The sequence below is a fragment of the Branchiostoma belcheri genome, unplaced genomic scaffold, assembly GCF_001625305.1.
Source record: "Branchiostoma belcheri isolate BF01 breed outbred unplaced genomic scaffold, Haploidv18h27 scaffold74, whole genome shotgun sequence".
Classification (NCBI taxonomy): Eukaryota; Metazoa; Chordata; class Leptocardii; order Amphioxiformes; family Branchiostomatidae; genus Branchiostoma; species Branchiostoma belcheri.
In genome coordinates, this window is record NW_017804398.1 from 907721 (window position 1) to 928415 (window position 20695).

A 20695-nucleotide genomic window follows, 5' to 3' on the forward strand; every position below is an offset into this window, starting at 1 on the left:
GAAACTCCAGGACTTATAAAGGCTGTTTGCAGGGAATATAAGAAGACACGTGTAGTGGAACGAAATGAAGACTGATTGCAGCCAGCTAGATGTTGTTTCAACAACTACCTGTACACCCAGTCAGCGTCAGAATCAATTTATAACTACGTACATTACCACTGTGATGGATTTTGGAGAGTTGTATTAGAAACGTCCCCTGAGCACATTTTTGAAAGAGTCCGTGCTTCTTTAAGTAGTAAGACGAGTTAACGTTACATAGAACACGGCCGTGAAAGACGAGTTTTCTCTGTTAACACCGACAGCACAGATTTGGAGTTCTCCGGGGTCGCGGGTTACGCAGGTCGACAGTGTACACTTAAAGGTGGGGAACCGCTTCCGTTCACACGCGCAATTTATCCTGGATCCACCGCGCGCTGCTAGCCGCGGCATACCGATGAGCTCTCGTTTTACGTGACTCCCTGTATTACTATTAGAGAGCAAATAGCTATATATACGTAGGTAGTCATTACTTGTGCAGGACTAGGGAAATGTCGCAAAAGTATAGGCTAGGCGCCTTCCACTCGTGTGCCTTGGGTGGTATTTACCAAGAGGAGGATAAATGTCAACGTTGTCGATGAATTTTTCTGCCATAATCATTCACCAGTAATAACGGCTGAGATAGGATGTGATTTTACGTAATCACTAAGAGACCAATACTGTAATCACAAAACTGCGGATCAGCTGCATGCCACAAACTACGCATTCAAACCGGAAGACAGGACAGCACTCCCCTGGAACAACAGATATGTCGATACTGTAATGTAAAATAGAATAAAAGATGGACACCATTTTGTAAATTGTACAGCAGAGAGAAAATAAAGTTGAACTTTATACACTGATAGAATTTATGTTTCCCTTCCTCATACGTCTAAGTAATACAGACAAATTCATATTTCCAATGAGTTTAGACAAACCTTTGATCATAATATGTCAAAAACGTATATCTGTTATTACATTTTCACCATCACGCCAAAGCGAGAAGAAGCCGAATTTACTTACTATAGTACTAGTATCTGTAAACCGTGACTCTTTTAGTGACTTGTACTAACCCCAGTGGGCATATATGTCCAATAAAGGTCGTCTTTATTACATTATTATCATAATCAGCAGACCAGGACGACAGGAAATTAGGGATGTAAATAGAACTCGATGCTTCAGACGCATCGATCATTTCAAGGCTAACAGAGCACACGGCATCCTAGTAACGGATATTGATCGTGCCCTATGTGTTGATTCTAAGTGATTCATCCATCTTACAGCTACACAAACATGTCTTAGATTCGGCTGTAGAAAAGTTTCTTCACGGGTGCACAGAAGTGAATAATGCAACATGACAGCGCGCCTCCGCCCTCCCGAGGCACAAGCAAATTAAGCTTGATTTCTTGTACATAGTAGAAAAACGCAGTTAAAAACATAAATCACGAAAACGACCTGTTGTAAAACTAAAACACCTCCATTCAAGTAGAAGGAATAAATTATTGTGTCCACAGGCCACGGGTTTACAGTCAATTTACAACGTCACAGTCCGGAATACACGAAACATGGAAATATGTAGAAAGGTTGAGGTTCAACCGACCGTGGCAGCTGTTTACAAAATGCACCCCCCCCCCCTCATGTGACAACTCGCACAATGCAAAAATAGGTTTATACATACAAGAATGCAAAGGTAATGAAACCCAGGATTAGCCCCACCTGATAGTAATGGACTATAATAGATGCCATTATTGGTTGGTAAGTAGAATTCTATGATTTGTTCCATGTTTTGTAATTCTATTTTGTAGTTTGTAGCTAACCTTTTGAAAGTCACTGTACTTTTGTTGCGTCAATAAAGCTTCAATGTTATCGGACAGTGTTTGTCCATAAATAGCTTTTCACCTCCACCCCTTTCAGACAACCGACTGTGAATTCTATAGACGCTTTAAAGACAGACGTGAAAATTGTGGGAAAATCTGGTGTCCGTCTCACCTGCTACCCTTCACCAGGAACAGGCTGCACCTGTCGGCGTTGGTCAGGATCCCGACATGGGTCAGGATCTTGTGGCACAGGTTGGTCATGTCCAGCTCATTGGCAATGTCCCTGATCAGTTCCAGCATCAGATCCAGCTCGTTCAGTTTGGAGAGTTTCTCTCGCGACGGCTGTTTCCTGGGAGATCGTTTCCTCAAGTTGTACCGCCGCGCGGGAGAGAGGGGCCGCCGCGGGAAGAAGATGGACACGCCGGGGGCGGTCTCCGGGTGGTGGTCGAAGTGTCGGGAGCCCCTCCGGCGGGACAGCAGCTGTTGAGCCTGCCAGTGGTTGGCCAGGCCGGAGCCCGGAGCTCCCTCCCGTCCCTGCGCAGCCCGCTCCCGCGCGACATACTCCCCGGCAAATTCCGGGTGCGAGTCCAGGTAATTCAGCACGGCCTCGCGACTGATCCCCCCGTCCTCCTCAGCCGCCATGGCCGCTGTGTGTCCGTCTGCGAGACCTACCAGCGCTGCTCACTGTACAACTGGTCCGTTTTGACGGACGTACACAGATGGTCTCTGTCAAAGAAGACGCTTCGACTACCTGTCAGCGGTCTGCAACACGAAATATTGCTCCGTGATCGATTGTAGGCAGGGTTGAGACATGCATCGTGATTGGGCCTGGTCTGGCGGTGCACTCGACTCACAACCACACACAGTTTACCCATGCAAGGCGTCCAGCGATATCGTCCGTAAACAGCATTGTCTCCGTCACGTTTTACTCCACTTGTGAGCGCGACTAATTGTTAGTTTTCGTGAATTGCCCCGACGGTGATTCTGTATGAGTATACCTGTTGAGTCAGGTGGACTCCGCTGGGCGCGAACACCCAGTAGCGAACACGGGCCCCGCCAACAAACACGAACACAACAACGGAATGCCCCCTCGACGACTGAAGACTGCTCACATAGGCCTCTCTAATCAACCGTACAATAGTCCACTATGAGTAGCTCACCTCTACAAGCCTCCTGGCTTCATGGCAGATCAGGTTCAGGCAGAAAGCACGTCCGTTCAGCCCTCAGTCTGAAACATCCAGGCACGGTTGCGCGTGTTCCGGGGGTGAGAAAATCTTAATTTGATTCCGGGCGGCTTCCCAGTCCGATATTGTTTACCTCAGAAACACGGAGCAACGTTACCCAGAGGAACAAATTAAAACCTTTACATCACCGGTCACAAAATCTAATCACAGGAGCCACGCTGTCGATTGAATCATGAAGGACGTGAATAATGAGAACAAGGACAAGCTTTTTCTGAGTGTGGCTTCTAACAACAATCCAGCGCAGAGTGAGAGGTGTACTGGGGGTGGTTCATTGTTGGATCAGGGGGTGGGGAGTGGGGTTCTATCACAGGGTCACGGTCATTGGTGATCAAAAATGTAGACGTATGTTTATCTCTAAAGACAGGCATGTCGGTGGACGCTCGCCAAAATATCCGCCTTGTAAAAATACATGTTGTTTCCGGGGGGTTGCCAACGCTTGAGGTCAAAGGGGAACGGCAACTGTGTCTGTGTTGGTGCATATTTATTGGCTCAACACTTAAAGAAGGGCCCGAGTGCTGACAAAACATAGGAACAGAATAATGCGTTTATGTTCATAAAGGTATGTTTATCAGTAGCAAACAATAAAGAACAGCTTTATTGTATTTCTAATTTATTGTATTTTTAATGACCCACTGGGGTAAGCACAGGTCACGCGTTTACACAGCCATACACATATACTATAAAGACATCTAATATACATTAATACATTCGGCGTCCTCCCGCTTCTGGAATTCTTGGAAATTGTGTACATGTAGGAGGATTAAGATTACTTATGATACCAATGGACTTGATTTATGGTATGTAAGGAATGGAATGTAATTACAAATTTCTCAGTTCTCTCGTGAAGGATCCAAAGTGAGGAATTTACTTACTACTCGACGTAAAAGAAAATTTCTATCTCTATTAAATAACATTAAATCACAGTAAATGCACTTTGTCTTCGTCTTTACTTTACATAAATTGCAAAATATTGGCAGATTCTTTGATCGATATTAATAGCTATAGGAGAAGAGACTTGACATTATTGGATTGTCTCCCAACTGTTGTCTGATGACCAGCCCTGTTCTTGCTGTGCCACATGTTGATGGTTATTGATTATGAAGCTCACACGTGGAGCGACGCCCTAAATATGTCATTGCCATGCGTGGATCACTTTACTCATTACAAGTATTTGCGGCCGCTTAAAACGCTCGAGTGTTGGTTGTATCAACTGGATTGCTCTGACGTCACAAGAATGAAATGACAAATACATCGTCGTAAGAACAATTCTAAAAACCCAAATCATCACGCGGTGGATAAGATAAAATATATAGTTAAGGGATATTGATATCATTATCTCCACCTACACACAGCAGCCCCAAATGGCGTATAGTATACATTTCTACATTGAAAGAGAGGGGAGGAAAGGAACACATATTTTCTTCAGTCATCTTTCTTCTAGGAAACATTGACAATTTCTTTTTTCTCTCTTCTTGATTGCATTTTCATATTTTGCACACCTCCGTCAATTAACGCATTAGAATTCTATTGATTGTGCCATTGGTACACGTTCTTACTAAACGACTATTTATCTATATGAGAGAAGAAACTCCCTAACCTTGCCCTTCATACTGAGTGACGGTCCACACTCTCCTTCCACAAGCCTTCGTGTACTTTCCAGAGCAATGGTGTGAAATCCGAGAAAATGTCGAAACTGCACTAAAACTTGGGGTCTTGATGATTTTCTGCTTGGGTTTACCGTCACTAGACAACGTATCCTACAACTGTTTGCAGCGCTTATCCTTAAAACCGTTCCAAGAACAGACAAAAGTACAACATTGGGCAGTGACTCCATATGCGCGCGTTCCGTGACGTCATGCCAATGGGCTTTCCTATAGAGCGCGGACCTTTCACGTTTGCGTAGGATTAAAGACGGTGCTTTGGGCTCACTCAGGGCTTCTCTCCGAAAGGTCAACCTCCTTGTCGTGTTGTTGGGACGGCTGCTCTGAGAGAAAATCCCCCGTGATCCCCCTGCTCTATTCAGGAAAACGGAGGATAGACTTCAAATCACGTACGCAAGCGGTGTTTTACCAGAGGAGCGTTTCAAGTACAATGATTAAAAAACACGGTTGCGTACACAGCAAATTGATAGTGTAAAGAATTTCGGATATTTGAAGAGGTGCACCAACTAAGAAATTCCCTGAACTGTCCCCTTTAACATTACAGGGCCGGTCATCAACCAGACCTACAAATTCGATTGTTTAACCTAGTAAGTGTGAGTGACCCAGGTTACTGGTATTTTGAGCTGTACGTTCTGACATGTTGACAAAAGAGTTTCAAAATAGCCATTAAAATAGGTGAACTTTTGTTTGGTGTTTAGTACTAGTGGGCAGGGAGAACCCCTCTATCGGTAGTTAATGGATATAAACTGTGTAGGTGGGACCGTACCTGGCTCTGTCAACCGGATTGCTCTGACGTCACAAGAATGGAAAGACAAATAAATCGTCATGAAATCTTTGCAATGTGGCTTGGATGGGTAAGGGATCGTCCCTCAGTACTTATGTCTGTTAGTCTGTGAAGTCGACTTTTCTTAGGAACGAGTTTGTCCTGACGGGGAAGCTACAGTGAGAGCGCACTGAAACTAAAACGGTTGGTATCCGGGCTACCAGGCGACTACATGCAGGATTTTTCGGGTCAATATATTATACAAACAACACAGATAACCTCGTTATATCCATCGGTAATTCTGTTTTCAACCAGCCATGTGGGGACGAATATCGCGCTACATGTTTGCTTGTTGCTACATTTAATTAACCGACTTACTAAATGTGATTTTGGCGACTGCACAGGAATTCTGTCGAAGTATGATTGGATAAGCCATTGATGCACGTACTTGTGATTAAGGGTAAGTGGCCTAAATAGCGTAGTATATAAGGTAATTGAGTTTGAATCAAGGGACGGACCAAGATGGATGGGGTGAATGTATATTTTTTATTGCTCGGTTCAAAACGAAATGTCGTACACAACCGGATTCAAGCATGTAAAAGTAGAAGCTACGAGAATCTGTATCATGGTGTACAGCCAGATGATAACCGATATTCGGCATAACACGCCAGCTTCACAGGCACGCGACGCGGTGGCAGCTGGCTATATTACACCGAACGAGCTGTCACGTCTAACCTTTGCACATCTAACTGCGAGCGTTGTTTCTTTGAGCCTTGGTTTAGCGCTATCTATACCCCTACTGTCAATTGGTGGGTTGCTATAATATACGTGGTCTGCATCTCAATCTCTCAACCCCACTTCTTTCTAGTATTTCCCATGTCCAATGGAACAGCCCTGCTGAACGCACTGCCCGCCCAGATTTCCCCCCATGATGCATGTGGGTAATCACAGTGTACGGCAGGAGTTATTGCCCTGCGGGTTGTGTTAGCTTCCCCACTGCCACGTCAGCGCTGGTAAAGCCACGGGATTTACCGCGAGAAAGCAATAAGTGGTCATGCCGACCATATATATCATAGTAAAATAAAATGTGGGGACGGAGGCTGTGTTTTTGTCGATAAGCGCCACCGTTATATACTGGTGACTGCCGTCAGATAGATGCCTTACTGTGGCGCCACAGGTGTGAGACAGATAGCTTGCCTGAGAGTTCTGAGCCACATCCAGGCAGTCACCTACCATCAGATATGTCGTTAAGGCCCAAACAGCTCTTTAGGTGGTGCGTATGGGCTGATTTGGTTCTTAACGGTTCTGTTGTGACTTAAACAGAGATGGCATTTACAAGCGTGCCAGGAGGTATATATTAGATTTTCATAGATTTGCGCACGTTACGCTTCTTTCCTAATTCCAAAATGACCTCACATGCAGCTTTTCGAATGGCTAAATTTTTGGGGACCGTCCAGAATAAATGCGACGCGTGTGTGTCTCTAGTGTTGTTTTCGGTGCGTGTGTGTGTGTGCATCAGAATTCTATTGCATTTTTGTTTGTTTTCCGTTTCGAAATAACCCTTACACCTCAGGTAATCAGCCTTTGCAATGTTCCTCGCTTGAGGATATAATATGAAATTTTAGCTTGCAGGGACCACCTTCTGACAGCTTACCCACGTTCCCCGCTACAATCCCTCCTTCGCTCCTCCCGTACAGGGATCGCAATGAGCGCTTTTGGGCGGAGATTTATCAAGATCAAATACGTCCAAATACGGGGGCTTCCAAAGACAGGCCGACGTCAGTTTTGTCCTTGTGGGTGTAAGAGATCAAGTGATAGGAGGAGTGTAGATTTTTATAAAAAAGTTGCCTGGCATTACAATAACTGTTCCTTCTTTGCGGCGCGCGGCCACATTCTTCTTAGGCCATCCAAGGTCATTGTTAGTTTTGATGCCGTGGCAGGCTGTGACAAACTTTTCAACCGCCGCCGACAAGGATCTATATAAGACAAATTTGAACGATAAAGACTTTCCCAAGAGTGCCTGGCGATCGTAAGGCGATCGTACGACGTATGTTACCAGATCGATCCTAATTGCCTTGCGGAAACTTTGATACTGGTGATTTCTCGAGCAATTTCCCTGGGCCTTTAGATGGGATTTAACGAGCCGAAATTTTCTTTCGAATCTGACTGAAATATTCCTTTACTGCCAAAACATTATTGTCTGTGAAAATACACTGCATGCCCAGAAAAAAGTTCGTGTATTTGAAACGTAACCACCTGGCGTAATGCAGTTTGAGTTTAATTTGATAGAGGTCGCTTTTAACAGGATGCTGTAACAATAGTCCTGGGTACGAGAGTGCCACTCTCGTTCACAGTTGTCGTAGAAACACCGGTAAACAAAGATGGCGCCCAGATAGGAAAGTTTGTAGCCTCGAAAAGTTTGATGTGGTAATTTTCAAGGTATGATGGAAAATTCAAACCAAGCCGTGATGTAGACGTGGTTCTGGATATTTCATAGTAAGTGTTGATTGATTACATTTTGCTCAAAATATTATAAAACCGCAGAAATAGCGTAGATTTTAGTAGGGATTTTCCGATGTGTACTCTATGTCTAGCTGCATAAACTATAACTAAGCATCTGCAGTAAATGCTTCAAAGCTGCATCATGATCATACACATCATGCAAGTTGTAGAAAGGCGTTGTAAAGACCTGGGATTGCACGTAAATCTATGCCTATGTTCTGAACTGAATATACTGAAGAGCGGCCCAAATAATTGGAGCAGGACTCCTACCCGGCATGAATGAACTCTACTCTACTCTACTCTACTCTACTACTATACAGATACTAGAAGTATTAATCGAACATTTTAGTGTACCTATAGATTAGGGCCCTTTTTTGTTGGTAACGTTAGTGATATAACTTGTATCACTACCAACAAAAAAGGGGACCTAATTTATAGGTACACTAAAATGTTCGATTACCATCCCCCCCAGCTCAAGACTTGATAAAGGCCATTTCCTTACTTGACAGGACCAAAGTTTAGTTGCTGAGAACACTGCCACAATGTCTACCAGTCAGCACCGCAACTCCATCGACCGTCCCACCAGCTACCACCCCCCTCCCTCCAGCTACCACGGCCCTGGGTCTGTGGACCGACCCTTGTTTCCTGTCGGGTCGGGAATCAAAATACCACAGGTCGGCGACCACGCTTCAGTCGCACCGAGCAGCCCCTTTGTTCCCGTCACCTATCTCACACGAGAGAAAACCCACGTCCCTACGGCCTACCTGAAGAAGATCAGCTGCGATTTGACTTTCACGCAGGATGTAGTAGAATCGCGTGCCGTGCACACACTTCCGTACAGCTTGGACAGACTAAAACAAGCCTTGGACTACCGTAACATCATCAAGGTGAAAACAGCCAGGCCCAAGATGGTGGATGGGCGACACGACCGCAGGGGTCTGGACACGAAACACCTGCCCTGTCACCTGCAGAGGAGACATCCTTACAGGTTAAGGCCTCTGGGCAAGAAGGAACAACAAAGGCAGGAGGCACAAGATGAAGAAATGACTGAGCCTCAGACAGGAACTTTCCTTACAGAAGTCAAGGAGGGAAAAGGGCAGAAAAAGGGGAAAGATAAAGTAGAGACTGATGTGGAAGTGGAGGCACCGATTCCTGTTGTAAGGATGAAGGCACCACACGACTGGGATGAGTACGTCATGACCAAGCTGAGTCGTGGCACGGCGCGGTGGATCGTACGGGAGAGAGTTCCCGCGGGGGAACAGAAGGAACGACTGGACAGGTTTCTGGAGCAGAGATACGGGAAGAGGCCAGAGTTTGTGTACAAGGAGGAAACATCACTGAGTTTGAAACAAGATCGCTCCAAAAAGAAAGTAACAATACAAGAAACGTCCAAAGGAAAGGGTAAGTGAGCTAAAACATTTGATGCCAACATGTTACAAAACCAGTCCCACAATTATTTGTGCTCCTTTCTTTCAGATTCAGACCATCTATAAAGTTTAAGCCTTAGCAACAATGACAAGCAGTTGTCTCCAATGCCTATTTGTTACAGTTTGTTGTATATTTGAAAGACTTTAATGTTGAATACAATTTTCATCCACACCAAGTGTCTGACATGTACATGTATACTATGATCCACAGTGCCCACACCACCCGAGTCCAAGTCTGTTGTACCCTATGAGGACCCCACCCAGACTCTGGGCACATATTACCAGCTTCCTGGGAGACATTCCAAGAAAGTGGAGTACAGAGAACCAGGTAAGGTTCGATGTGGTTTTACACCTGACTAGATCATTGTACATTACATAGTTTATATCACTGTAACAGACCCATGTTAATCTAGCCATGTATCAAGAGAAGATTGGATGACTAGATTTATTATTATTCATGACTTCAGGTGCCACTAACAACACAGCTGAAGTGGTTCAGGTGAAGCCCCTAAAGCCGCCGCCCCCTCCCACCCTGGAGGAGCTGCTGAACCCTGCCCTGGAGGTCTTCATCTACAGAACCACCAACCAGTTTGAGAGGGAACTGCTCTCAGGTAGGTTTAGAGTTTTTAATAACAGTATATGGTAAAATGTGTTCCTTGATTTTTGTTACAACTGCAGTCTCCAACTTGACTTTTTCTTGTAATGAATACAGGTGCATATTTGAAGGCATTGTTTCCGAAAGTACAGGTTACTTAGCGTAAAAAAGTGTTGTTTCACTAATTGATGAACATGGCTAATGCTACATATATCTCAAGTCTAAATTCTGTAACATACAGACTCTAATTTGTGGTTCTTCTTCCCTATTGTAGGTATGGCCAGCCAAGTGTACCAGAAGACTGGAGACAAACACAGGATATTCATGGACAGTCATGCAGAGTACAAGACTGAACTACAGACTCAGTACCCACCAGACCCGCTCATGTGGCTATCAGAGGAGGAGAGGGAACAAGCCAGGAAACCCACCAAGATCATCAGGGGTCTGCAGCGCTGGACCAAACTGCCCGAGCCTGCTGATGTGAGTCTGATGTGTCTCCTAATATCTTAGAAACAATGTACTGTGCAATCTTGATGTACCGGTAGTAAAGTTAGAAGAGTAAGGGATGTGGTATCTACATTTACCTTCTTCCCTTTGATTTGAAGCAATAGTCTGAAAGGCTGGTTCAAACACTTCAAGTCAACAAGTAGGCTACAACAGTTGATGTTTCCTCCTACTGACTGATGAACACCTTGTTGTTCCAGTTTGCATCAGAAGGGGGCGTTGTTCCACCCAAGCCTGAGGACACGTCACCAAAGAAGCGAGACGATGGCAAACAGAAGGCTCGAGAGGAACGGGATGCTGACCCGCTGTTGAGAATAGGTAACAACTAACAACCGACAGTTTAATCTTTAGTTTCTTATATACTGGTACATAATATGAATTCTGGTGCACCCCAAATTGGAGCTGTGCACCTGTTATCATAATCTTTGACTGTTGTGCACTAGATACATGTACATGCATTTGTGTATAATTGAAGTAAAGTTTTAAGTACCATTGTGTGCTAGTATGCAAGTAGCACCAATGCACTTATTCCTAAAAATGAATGAGCCCTGTCTTCTTTCTAAGTACATGTAGCAGCATGCTTGGGTGGTAGGCTCGAGATGTTTCTATCGTTCCATCATTCAATTGTGAGCCTTCTGGAAATCTGTTTTAAGTAAATTTTTAAGTCTTCCTTTTCTAATGCTGTAACTCATCCATTACATGCTCTTTTCTGTCTCTTCTGCCACATTGCTGTCTAGAGGAGGATGGACAAGGATGATATTGGGTAAAGGATGGATAGACAGGCACGTAACCTAGCCGTGGTCCACTGTTCGCATTGTACTTGTCGAAAAGAGCTAGGGGAATTTCCCTGGTATGATGAACCTGTAAATACTGTACATATTGTCTGTCTTTTCTGTCATGACCAGTGGAAGATAAGCTCTTCAGTGACCTGGTTTGAGATCACTTTCCCTTTTTTTGCTAAAAGTTACCTGTAATCTTGTCAGATGTGCTGAACCTGCCCCCTCTTCTGCCCTTTGGTCCTCGAAAGCATCCTGTGAAGCAAGTTTCGTTACATTATAACCGTAAGGTTCAGCAAGGAAAAGGTGTTGTCAAAAACATTTACTGACAGACATTTTGGATGGCACCTGCTTCTTTATTATCAATTTGCCTGATATTGATAATCAACTTTGATTTCATTCTGTTCCGGAATGCCTGGAATTTTTGAGAAGTTGAGTGGTTTATTAGTGTTTGAGTTGTTCCTGGATCATTGTTCTTTTGGGGTGTACTTATTGTTTTTCTTTCAGCATTTTGCCCCTCTGAAATGTTGAGCTTCCTAATCTTTATTATGACCTCCACAAATTGGTAACGTTATATCAATGGAGAAATAAACTGAAGAAGAAAAGCAGGTCAAGTTTCTGGCCTCCCTTGCACAGTTGTATCATGTTTTTTTCATAGTTCAAATCTTGTTTATAGTAGAAATAAACAATAAATGGTTTTAAACAGCTTAGGACTCTAATACATGTAGTGCAATATGTTCAATCATGTTGTATGTACTATGTTTCTGTGTTTATCATGCTGTCAGTGTTTGTCTTACTTGATATCCTGGTTTTCTTTTTAACTTGCAATTATTGTACACCATGCTGTCATGAGAGCCAGTACATTGAGTCACACCTGTTCTCTGACTCCTTCCACATGTAAGGTGAATTTTAATAAACAGATAAACAAATAAATAGATAACCATAAACAAATGTTGCAGTTGAGGAGTGGCGAGACAAGTTCTACCTGAAGAACCAGTGGCAGGACTGCACTATTGACAGCCTGCTGGAGTCCATGGAGGACGTGCACGAGATCACGCGCCTCATCGCGGTGACGGTCTGCTGCCGGGCCGCCGCTCATCGCGCTCTACCTGAGGACGAGTAGGGATACTTTGATGTTTGTTTTGAGTGGTCATTGTTGTTTTTTGTTTCTTTGTTTGTTTGTTGGGAAATTGTAAAATTGAATAGATGATGTGCTTATTTTTTTGTAAAATAGGGGAAAGGTTGCTCTATTTTGTTTTGATTGGCCATGTCTTGTTTTTTGTTTGTTTGCTTGTTGGAAAAGTGTTACCAGTAAATGTGTAGCAGTCATTTTTTTTAAGGTAGGGACAGGGTTAAGTCAAAAGAAGTGGTATTATTTTCATTGGCCATTTTTCTTTGTTGTTTTGTTGGGAAAGTTTCAAATTGTGTAGCTCACCAGCCATTTCGTGTGTGTGTGTGTTAAAATAGGATCGAAGTGAAACCAAAGAAGTGTGTTCAGACTTCTCTAACCTTTTCCTTCCAGTATGTCCAACGACTCGGGCATGGTTGTGATGAAGGCGGAGACTGGCCCCAAACAGGGCGTCCTGCCCAGCAGGCTGGTGGAGGGGGTGGAGCGACTGCTGGAGGACCCTGTGCTCAAAGTGCGCATGGCATCTGCCATCTGCTTCTACACCATGGACAGACACAACGACAAGGTGATGTAAACAACAACAAAAAAATACACACTGACGTTTTTACATTTTAGCACTCAATGAAAATCACAAAAACTGTATGCACCTGTTATTAGATTGAATTAATAAAATGTAAAGGCTCATGCAAAACTAACAATTGGCTATATGTTTAACTTAAAAATCTGCCGACCAACAAATTCCAACCATGGTCTGGAGAAGTTTAGGAGCCCATGGTTGGCTATGGCTGTAGTTTTAACCCTGTGTGTTCTTCCCTGACAGGCGAGAGCCATGATGTTCAGTATGCTGCAGGAGGGAGGGCCGGCGCAGCGCTGGCTGGCGGCACAGTGCCTGGCCACGGCGGGGGAGGTGGAGCCGCACATCGTCAGCGAGATTGTGTTTCAGCTCTTCAACACCAACAGTGACATGCGGCGAGACCAGGCTATCATCATGCTCAGCAAGATGAGTCAGAACACGGTACAAAAATACCTCCAGAGTTCTTGTTAATATTATTGTTTGTTTGTTTGTTCGGCAGGCCATTTAGTGATGTTTCTTTGTTCATTCATTTATTCATACATCCATTCATTCATTCATAAATTCATTTTAGATATTTACCAGTAGATCACACTCAGGTCCATAACCAGGTGTCCCTTGATACAAAGACATTCCAGACCAAAACACTGCAAAACACAGGCTCAAGAATTAGGACAAAATTGAGAACCAAGAAATTGAATTGTTGTGGCCTGAATGTAAAATTGTAACAGCACATTGTTCCACCAAGTCTTCAGACAGACATTAAATGTATTGCTGTTCCCTTCCAGACGCTGGTCCACTCCATGCTGGCTGAACAGCTGAACAGCAGCAGCTGGACCAGACGCGTGCTGTCCTGTAAGGTCATCCCCAAGCTGTATGGACCCATCAACAAGGTAACAGCACAAAACTGATTTTTCTATCCAAACATTCCTCAAACAATCAGTCTCCAACTGAAACACAGTTCTTGATGTGCTTAGCAATGAAGATGGATGCTCTTGTTGCCATGGTAACAACGATAACCCTGCCCCCCTCCCCCAGGACCTGATGCACAAGCTGTCCACACTGATGTGGCATGACTGGAGCAGCGAGGTGCGGAAGGCCGCCGCGCAGACTCTGGGACGCACCGGGCACGGGAAGGAGGTCCACAATGACCTGCACTTCCGCCTGACCAACGGCAACGAACGAGAGAAAATCGACGCACTGAACAAGATCGGCCACCTCGGTTTGTAAATTTCATCTACTCACAGACACTACAGAAATCTACTTAGACTATCTTTTTCCTTGACTTGTAGCAAATTAGTTCACTAGACAAAAGGATACAACATAACTTGTTCAAATGAATAGAAAATGTGCTCTCTTATATACCATACATACATACCTGCTTAAATTATCCAGTCAGTCAACCCTGTCCCAACCCTCTCCACTTCAGCAACCTTGTTTCCTTGTCCCATGAGCTGTTGCAGAGATCAGGCTTAAGTACGCATGTATCTATAAAATAACACCACTTTATCTCCACCCAGGCATCATGACCGCTCGGCTGCTCCCTCCCTTCATGGAGTGTTTCCAGGACCCATATATCTCTGTCCGCATCGAAGTCTGCAACACCGCAGGGCACCTCAAGATCACGGACGACGCAGCACTCAACACGCTCTTGGAGATGGCGCAGTTTGACCCCTGCTGGAAGGTCAAGGCTCATGCTATCCATGGTCAGTAGACAGAACTGGTTTATTATCTTGTGTATATGAATCTATGAGGGCTGTCCCATTCAGAAGGATGGGGGGGGGTCGTAGATGTCTTTTTTTCATACCAGTTGCAAGCAATGCGGCCCCGCAAATATATCTGGAAAGTTACATACTATTATAGATATTCGGCACAAATATGACTTACTTTCACCATGGTAACATCCAACACTCACTCAGGTATACTGTCAAAACTTGCAAAAGTCTCTATGACATCAGTGTCTGTTTTAAGTTTTATAGACCAACACCAGCACTTACAATAACAGCTGTCACCCCCTCCTGCCTCCCCACAGCCCTGGGTCAGATCGGGATGATGACGGAGGAGATCGTGGAGAAGCTTCTCTGGGCGCTGAAGTATGATGACACGCCGGGCGTACGGGCGCAGGCGTGCCGCGCCATCACCCAGCTGGGTCTCCATGACGACGATGTCATCGCTGTCCTGCAGGACAGGACCATCGTGGAGCCTGATGACATCGTACGAAGGTAGGAGGACAATGGACAATATTTCCACCTTATCACTTCTCCAAAACTAGTAGTAGGACAACTCTATTGTGAATTTTCTTCACAATTCTGATGTGTTCTTTATGTTGATTACTTTCCAGGACAGATGTTTAACCTTTCAAAAAAGTATTTTTTATAAATCTATACAAGAGCATTTGTAAACAAGTGGTTGGGGATAAAGAACTTTGATATTCAGTATTTATTGTAAAGTAAGAAAATCTGAACACATGGTGTCATATAGCTATATTTGATGTATTTTGTATGAACACTGCTGAAATATTAGTAATTTGATCTCTCCACAGTGAAGTAGTGGAGGCTCTTCAATCTCTTGGGCTCACTCCCACTGGAGACCTGGAGACACTGCAGGCAATTAAGAATGAAGTGGGGAGACTGTGCACTAGAGGGAACATCGCTGCCAAGATTACAAAGAAGGAACAGCGGGATGACAGGACTGAGAACAAAGACCGTCTGTTGTCCTCCTCAGAACCTCCGGTGAAACAGGTACAGGACAAGTTTTCTCAGTGTGCTCCTGAGCAAGGACATTGCATAATGTCGTTGTTCTGATATATCATTTGAACTTGTATAGCCAGCAGAACCCTCCAGTTTGCAAACTTTTGTCAATTACGAATCTTACCTTCAAGTTCGTTTTCAAAGATTATACATGTAAACAAGTTATTTACTTTGGACCATAGGATACAGAAAATGACGCTCATGCTTAGTGTTTAAGTGAGTGAACCAATGTTCTTTCTCTTATTTCTATATTTTCTATCCACACCTCAGGAACGAGCTGTCCCCAGTCGTTCCAGTAAGAGTCGAAGCTCAGCCCACCCCACTATTGTTGTAAGTGAGGATGGCTTGGACCGTAACGATACACCCTGGAGCGTTGCAGATGCTGAAATCCGAGCCCTACTGCACGGCAGGGCCAGTGCAGGTCTGAGTCCTGAAGGACACCGTGCAGTGCCAGAACAGTCCACTCCAGAGGAGGGGGAGAGTGGGGAGACCCACTGGACACAAGTACAGACGTACCACGAGGTGGTTGAACCAGCTGCTGGGGTACCAACATTAGAGGACGATGTTCAGATGCTTGTCATTCACCACGAGGACACCACCCTCTCAGAAACCACGGACCAAAGATCAGCCACAACTGATAAGGAAACGGTAGACAGAACTAAATCTGAATCCAAAATGTCGGAAGGAACCGTGAAGACGGTAACCTCACAAGCAACACAAGCAGGACAGTCTGTGTCGGATGTAGAGTCATCAAAACAGAGCGTCGGTAGTAAGCCAGGAGTAGCAAAGTTACCTGCAGAGACTGAGGAATCTGACGTGCCTCAGTCTGAGGTTACAGGATCTGTGATGTCAGCGGCTTCTCCTGAGGCTCAGCACAGGGAGGAGGAGGGAGAAGAAGAGGGAGAAGATGATGGAGAAGAAGAGGAAGAGGCAGAGGAAGGCGAGGAAGTGATGGAGCAGGGGGAAGATGAAGATGCTGATGATGAAGATGATGGCAAAGATGATGATGAAGATGATGATGATGGGGATGATGAAGATGATTAACTGATCCTGACAGGTGATGGAGCAAAAGGATGAAAATGATGGTGAAGATGATGATGAAGACAGACGATGGTTACTGATCCATATCATTAGAAAGTGAAAGAAGACACTTTCATCTGTATATAAAAAAAACTTAAGATAAATCCTGTGCCTTTAAAATGATGTGGCAACGTAATTCAGATTGTAGATATTACAGTCACCCATATTTTGTATCCATTGTACATGACTGTACATTTATTCAAATGACATACAAAAATGACGCTTTTTTCCATACAAGTTGCAGTAATGTATATTTAATGAGTCAAATATTATGGACTATATTTTTCATCTTGTGTGAGGAGATTCAACTGATATGAAATAAATGTTGACTTTTTAACTTGTACAACTTGAATCAAAGTTATTTGAATCAATGTATAACAGTAATGTGAGCTCTGAAATATGATTGCGCGAAAATGAAATTTTGTGAATGTGGAAAAATTTTGTTACCCATTTTGATTCATTCCACATATCCATTTATGGTACATATGATTTATTTCAGAGAATGTTAATTTTACAAAATACAATGTATGGGACTGCCTATTCTATTAAGCCATCTACTGAGCAGACTTACTTGTAGTGTCGTGGTTGCAGTCTATAAGCTGCTTGTCAGATTCAGTCAGTTGGATGTCTTATGATATAGTATACCAGTCCAGTACATGACAGGTAGGCAAATTAACTAGAACATGTACACTCAGTCAGGTGTTATTTTTTGATAATTTTATTTGAGAGTAGACATTTGTCATAATAGTAAGATATACTTCATCATCACAGTTTGTGTAGCATATAGTTTGACACTATGACTCAATATTTACCTCTGACAACAAGGAAAAACCAACAGAAAAACTACAAAAACAGACATTTACATTTACACTGTACTACTACCCTGGGTATCATCCAGATTTTTGCTCTGCAATGCTCGAAAAAAATGATTTTTTCACTGCGGAGCGAAAATCCGGATGGTACCCAGGCTACTGTACTACAACATAACACAATTGGCTAAAGGTACTATACACAAAACACATAGCACCTTGGCTCTCAGTTCTAAAGTATCTTCTGGTATTGGTCCCATACACATATCTACACGTGATCTTCTAATTCACCAAGACTTCCACCGTGATCAATCAACTCCACAACAAAAATATATATCCTATAAACATTCATAGTGGACAAAATGGGTGCAACAACCAAGGACGTTCTACAAGTGTGATGAAAGCTCCTTGCAACAACTAAACAACCAAAAAAGATTGATAAATATTACTCAGACACTCATACTAACAAGGCTGGCTAGTACATCAATAAAATTGAGACGATTTCTTTTGAGAAGTTATCTTTTTACCCTCAAGTATTCCCTTCCATTGTTTCAGGCCACTGTATGATTCTGGCAAGGACACCATATGTCTTTAACAACACTTCAAAGGTTGCTTCATACATAATATCCAAACACAAGGCCTTACATGTATGCTCTAGGCCTTAGGTCTAAAACAACCTACTGTTGCTGCATACAGAATTTGGCCATGCATCTTTTAACCACATTCTGCAGATATCAAAATGTAAGAGTAATTTCACTCTTTTCTGGCACAAGGTGAATCTCTAGACCCTTAATCGCTCTTTCCCGCATTCAATGATGAAGTGAAAAATTATCATAACTGTCCTGGTTAAAAACCAAAAGGGACTACATCCAACATCAATGCACATACTGGAGTTAAAACCCTGTCACTTGGTTTGTGATACTGAGAGTATTCTTGCACATGAAGTTTAGTTCTGCACATAGTAGATGATCTCGTTTGTGTCGTATCCCGTCACGGCGAAGGCCTTCCCTTCCGGACTGGTGAACTTGGCTCCACACAGCTGGATGTCTGTCACACATTCTGAATGGACATGTTCCACCTAAAGGACAACGAATTGGAAACAACAGTCAGATTGTTCACATTCTATAAATCGTGAAACTTTTTGAGGTGGATTTATTTCACAGTAGGAGAGAAAATAACTTAAAGGATTTAATGGTGTTCTAAATTTGTAGTTGTAACAATTTTGTAGTATAGATGTCATACAAGAAGCCTAGGATATTTGCAGTGACATGAATTCATGGTGGAGAGATCACAGCAAAATCCATGATCTACAGTACATTAAAAAACTTGCCATTTTGATCTTGCCACTACACATTCAAACCCAAATCCTGTTGGGATGTGAAAAAATGGCTAGAAAAGCATGGCTAAAGTGTAATAATTTGGAAGCCCACCTCTGTTGTGTTACCCTTTTTGAGCTGCCAAATACGAGCATATGAGTCTTCACTTGCTGATAAAAGCTGGGAAAAGAACAAAAGTAATTTTAGTATTCCAATATACACACTATCAACATGGTAACAGACAGTTCTCTGTAAGACAATATTTGATCCATGTTAGCACATGTGCATACATCAACAGGATTAAGATGTTTCTAATTTTACTGACTTGGAAGTGTTGGTCATCAAGGTGCTAGGGACCTGACCAGTGACAGAAGGGTTGACAGAAACTTGATGTTGTCAGGCTACCCAGTAATATCTGGTCAAGTCCACAACACTTACCTGTCCAGACTCAGGTAAAATGTCCAGAGAGCTGATCCAGCGAGCATGAGCGCACACCTCGGCGTGGATGTTACCGGTCTCCACTCCGAAGAGGCGGATGTGACCAGTACTGTACGCTGCGATGACTGTGTCCTTCCACAGACATACGCAACAGGCTGGGTTCCTATGTGGAGAACCATAGGGGAAGACTTAGCGGCGAGTTATTTCATGGGCAACACAAAGATGAAAATTATCTGACTAAGCACAGATATGGTGATAACACATGGTGGAAAACATGTTTTGAACAACAAGAAAGTTAGGATGTGGCCTAAAAATGGCATGTGCCTCTCAACTACAGGATACAACTTTTTGGACCTTAGTCTCGGTATAGAACTTTTCATTAGGAGTGCCACAAGAACAAATTCTCCAAGCAGACCTGGTTGTGACCTTCTACATGTATATACAGTTTTCTGACAGCTCACCCAATCTTTGGCGGCAGTGTTGGACACTGTCTTGCCTATTGGATACTGTCTTGGGGACTAAGAAAAACATACCGGCTCCCAGAGATCCGTGTCACTTCCACAAACTTTGGTCCCTTCCACACAATGATATTCCCGCTGTCGTCAGCCGTGACCACAGTATCACCTGTGTGCCCTGTACTGGTGATGTCAGTGATAGCAGAGGAGTGGCCCTTCATGGTCTCTGTTAACGTCACGTTGGGACCCTTGGGAGGAATGTTGAAACACAGCACATTGCCAGAGGAAGTGCCTAATATGTTGGAGGAAAACATAAAATCATCTTCATCACAACTGAAAGATTGAAATGTTAGTGTGAATTGTAATTGTAATGTTTCCAAATTGTTTCATATTTCATATTCATCAACTGACAAATATGCTACTCTGTCAAATTCTGTGTACCTGCAGAGAGTTATTGTTCTCTTATAGTTATATGATAACAAGGTACAACTGTATCATAACTCATGGGTTACTAGCTACCCCTTTACTGACCAACACAGATGAGGTTTCCTGCTACTGGTGCCACGCCTCTTGCAAAAGTGCTGTATCCTGGGAGGGGAGGGGAGGAGACATGTTAAAATGTGTCTACACAAAATGATGACATACACATTAGGTCACAAATTTAATCTATTTCTCTATACCAGGTACTTCTTAAATAGTTTTCAACAACAATACAATGCAGTATAAATATGATACAGGCACCTACAAATATGTACATGCATTATCTTCACTCACCACTGACACTCTCTGCAGCTCCCAGGGCATGCCAGAAAACCATGATAGCACCATCCTGTTCAAATATCG

The 20695-nt window shown here is 43.5% G+C and overlaps 3 protein-coding genes across 7 annotated transcripts in view; 1 reads left to right on the plus strand and 2 right to left on the minus strand.

Moving 5' to 3' along the window:
• Positions 1 to 3524, minus strand: part of LOC109485246 (cGMP-specific 3',5'-cyclic phosphodiesterase-like) — a 32665-nt gene extending 29141 nt beyond the window's left edge. For 3 of the 5 annotated variants that reach the window (XM_019788701.1, XM_019788698.1, XM_019788699.1), the window contains exon 1: positions 2182 to 3521. In XM_019788701.1, the coding sequence (XP_019644260.1) occupies positions 2182 to 2474 (293 nt within the window). In that variant the 5' untranslated portion in view covers positions 2475 to 3521. Of the gene's footprint in view, positions 1 to 2004 lie in introns of all 5 variants that reach the window. The other 2 variants (XM_019788700.1, XM_019788702.1) reach the window with 2 other exon arrangements.
• Positions 3525 to 8517: 4993 nt separating this feature from the next.
• On the plus strand, positions 8518 to 16913 carry LOC109485288 (HEAT repeat-containing protein 4-like). The gene is made up of 14 exons (XM_019788800.1): positions 8518 to 9403; positions 9641 to 9757; positions 9897 to 10040; positions 10299 to 10504; positions 10729 to 10846; positions 12264 to 12423; positions 12827 to 12998; positions 13254 to 13448; positions 13793 to 13897; positions 14043 to 14226; positions 14525 to 14710; positions 15037 to 15226; positions 15547 to 15745; positions 16025 to 16913. Exons 1-14 carry the CDS (start codon positions 8545 to 8547, stop codon positions 16796 to 16798), a joined length of 3609 nt encoding a protein of 1202 aa, XP_019644359.1. The 5' UTR covers positions 8518 to 8544; the 3' UTR covers positions 16799 to 16913.
• An 862-nt stretch (positions 16914 to 17775) lies between these two features.
• LOC109485289 (WD repeat-containing protein 54-like) overlaps positions 17776 to 20695 on the minus strand; it is an 8314-nt gene continuing 5394 nt past the window's right edge. The window contains exon 9 of the mRNA XM_019788801.1: positions 17776 to 18721. Coding sequence (XP_019644360.1) covers positions 18590 to 18721 — 132 coding nt within the window. The 3' untranslated portion in view covers positions 17776 to 18589. The remainder of the gene's footprint in view (positions 18722 to 20695) is intronic.

What these genes read in the sequence shown, in the direction of transcription:
- LOC109485288 (XM_019788800.1), top strand. Translation starts at nt 8,545, where the DNA reads ATGTCTACCAGTCAGCACCGCAACTCCATCGACCGTCCCACCAGCTAC. An exon ending in AACTGCCCGAGCCTGCTGAT is followed by an intron (nt 10,505 to 10,728) that starts GTGAGTCTGATG and finishes TTGTTGTTCCAG; the next exon opens with TTTGCATCAGAAGGGGGCGT. An exon ending in GAACAAGATCGGCCACCTCG is followed by an intron (nt 14,227 to 14,524) that starts GTTTGTAAATTT and finishes ATCTCCACCCAG; the next exon opens with GCATCATGACCGCTCGGCTG.